Consider the following 1,817-nt stretch of genomic DNA (forward strand, 5'->3'; position numbering starts at 1 on the left):
AATAAAGAAATATTTTATGCATAATTTTATTGACATATTTTTGATTGAAAAGCACCCTGAGGCAGAAGAAAATTCAATACAATACATCTTTATGGAAATTAAAATGAACACCCCTGTAAATGAAACAAATAAAATTCCAGAATATATTTTAATCATATCGTTTTTAAAGACTGCTTACGAATATCAATTCAATATATATATTTATAACTTAAATTAATTGATATAATTGCTTCAAATTATTTAAGTTATTTTTATCATTATTTTAAAATCTAATTTTTACTAAAAGTTATTCAGAAATGAGAAACAGGTGTAATTTTTCTTAATAGTTGGAAATATTGGATTCAATAACTCTTCAAAGGACTATATATAATCATTTAATGGATTATTATTTCATATCAGTTCCAACAACTTGTTCCAATCATGAATACATTTGCCTCCCTTCTCCTTATCGCTCAAATCGCATCATTGGCCTATGGTAAGTTTCCATGACTTTATATACTATTTTTTAAGGTTTTATTTAATACAAAATTTCTAATAAGGACAAGGATGTCAAACAACATCTGGGCAAAACTGTGTTTTCCCCTCAAAGTTTAGGGAGATGACACTTACTAAGTGTGTAAAAGCTGATTATGATAAATATTGGTGTGCTACCTCCAACAAAGCTGATGGATCCGTTGATACCTACGGAGATTGCAATGCTGATTGCCCAAGTAAGATTTTCCTATTCTAATTCGTTTTTCATAACTAAATATTTATCTTTAATTTTCAGTGGAAGTTCATAACCCAGCAACAGGTGAGACTTAGCTTTTTATATAAATTAAAACATACGAATTTACTCTTTACTCCTTGATACAGAATGTATCACCACTGGAAATTATCAATGCGTTTTCCCATTTGAATATAATGGTGTAACCTACAACAAGTGCACAGATGCCGATAACGAAGGTAAGAAATGGTGCGCCATTAACAAATATCCCAACTCTGAACAAGCCTACCATTTCGAAGAATGCAATATGAGCTCCCAATGTCAACATTAAAGAGATATTTCATTCTTCTTAACTATAGTAAAATACATCAAGAGTATTATTTCTAATTTGTTTAATGATGATTATATCTATTCAAGTTTATATTTATGATAATAAAATAATTTTAATCTGAATCAAAGAGGATATTATTTTGTTAATGGTGAAATATGACGTCAATATCCTATTTTGTACATAATTGATAATAACTAATTAAATGTTATATCATTTAAATATTACCTAGATTTAACGAAAACAATAGTTTTTTTTTCAATTTACTCCATCAAAATGCTCTTTAATTTTTTTTTCTATCTGGAAGCTTTAAAAAGTAGTAGATATATTTCCATGATAAATTATATATTTTTTAAATATCATTTGTGATTAATTATCCCCTTGAAAAGGCTATGCACGGAAATTGATAGTGTAGATAGGAACTGATCAGTCTAGGTGTTTCATTTCTCGACCCTTTAATAATTAAATCCGCCATTTATATGTGAGAAAAATACAATAATAATTTGTATCAATAATACGTCTACTGAAGAACATATAGCTAAATATAAGTAATCTTTTTACCTTTTCTTCTATTACAATGTCTATTTGGACATTTAAAATAGAAGTTTTAAATAGAAAATAGTTAAGTTATGGGGCATGAACGAACTAAAAAATATATATTCTCCGCAAGATGGAGTGAGAGTCGGTTGTTTGGGAGCATAATATGAATAAATTAAAATTATATTCCTTTTTAATATAAGTAAAATAGTTTATTCAATAATTTTGCTAAACAAAATTTCACAG

The 1,817-nt window shown here is 27.1% G+C and overlaps 1 protein-coding gene across 1 annotated transcript; it reads left to right on the plus strand.

Moving 5' to 3' along the window:
• The first annotated feature begins 326 nt into the window (after nt 1–326).
• Nucleotides 327–1,164, plus strand: LOC121129747 (epididymal sperm-binding protein 1). The gene is made up of 4 exons (XM_040725465.2): nt 327–475; nt 540–710; nt 770–793; nt 856–1,164. Exons 1-4 carry the CDS (start codon nt 421–423, stop codon nt 1,035–1,037), a joined length of 432 nt encoding a protein of 143 aa, XP_040581399.1. The 5' UTR covers nt 327–420; the 3' UTR covers nt 1,038–1,164.
• The last annotated feature ends 653 nt before the right edge of the window (nt 1,165–1,817 follow it).

This window comes from Lepeophtheirus salmonis, chromosome 14 (genome assembly GCF_016086655.4).
Source record: "Lepeophtheirus salmonis chromosome 14, UVic_Lsal_1.4, whole genome shotgun sequence".
Lineage (NCBI taxonomy): Eukaryota > Metazoa > Arthropoda > Copepoda > Siphonostomatoida > Caligidae > Lepeophtheirus > Lepeophtheirus salmonis.

What these genes read in the sequence shown, in the direction of transcription:
- LOC121129747 (XM_040725465.2), top strand. Translation starts at nt 421, where the DNA reads ATGAATACATTTGCCTCCCTTCTCCTTATCGCTCAAATCGCATCATTG. An exon ending in AATCGCATCATTGGCCTATG is followed by an intron (nt 476 to 539) that starts GTAAGTTTCCAT and finishes ATTTCTAATAAG; the next exon opens with GACAAGGATGTCAAACAACA. An exon ending in TTGCAATGCTGATTGCCCAA is followed by an intron (nt 711 to 769) that starts GTAAGATTTTCC and finishes TTTAATTTTCAG; the next exon opens with TGGAAGTTCATAACCCAGCA.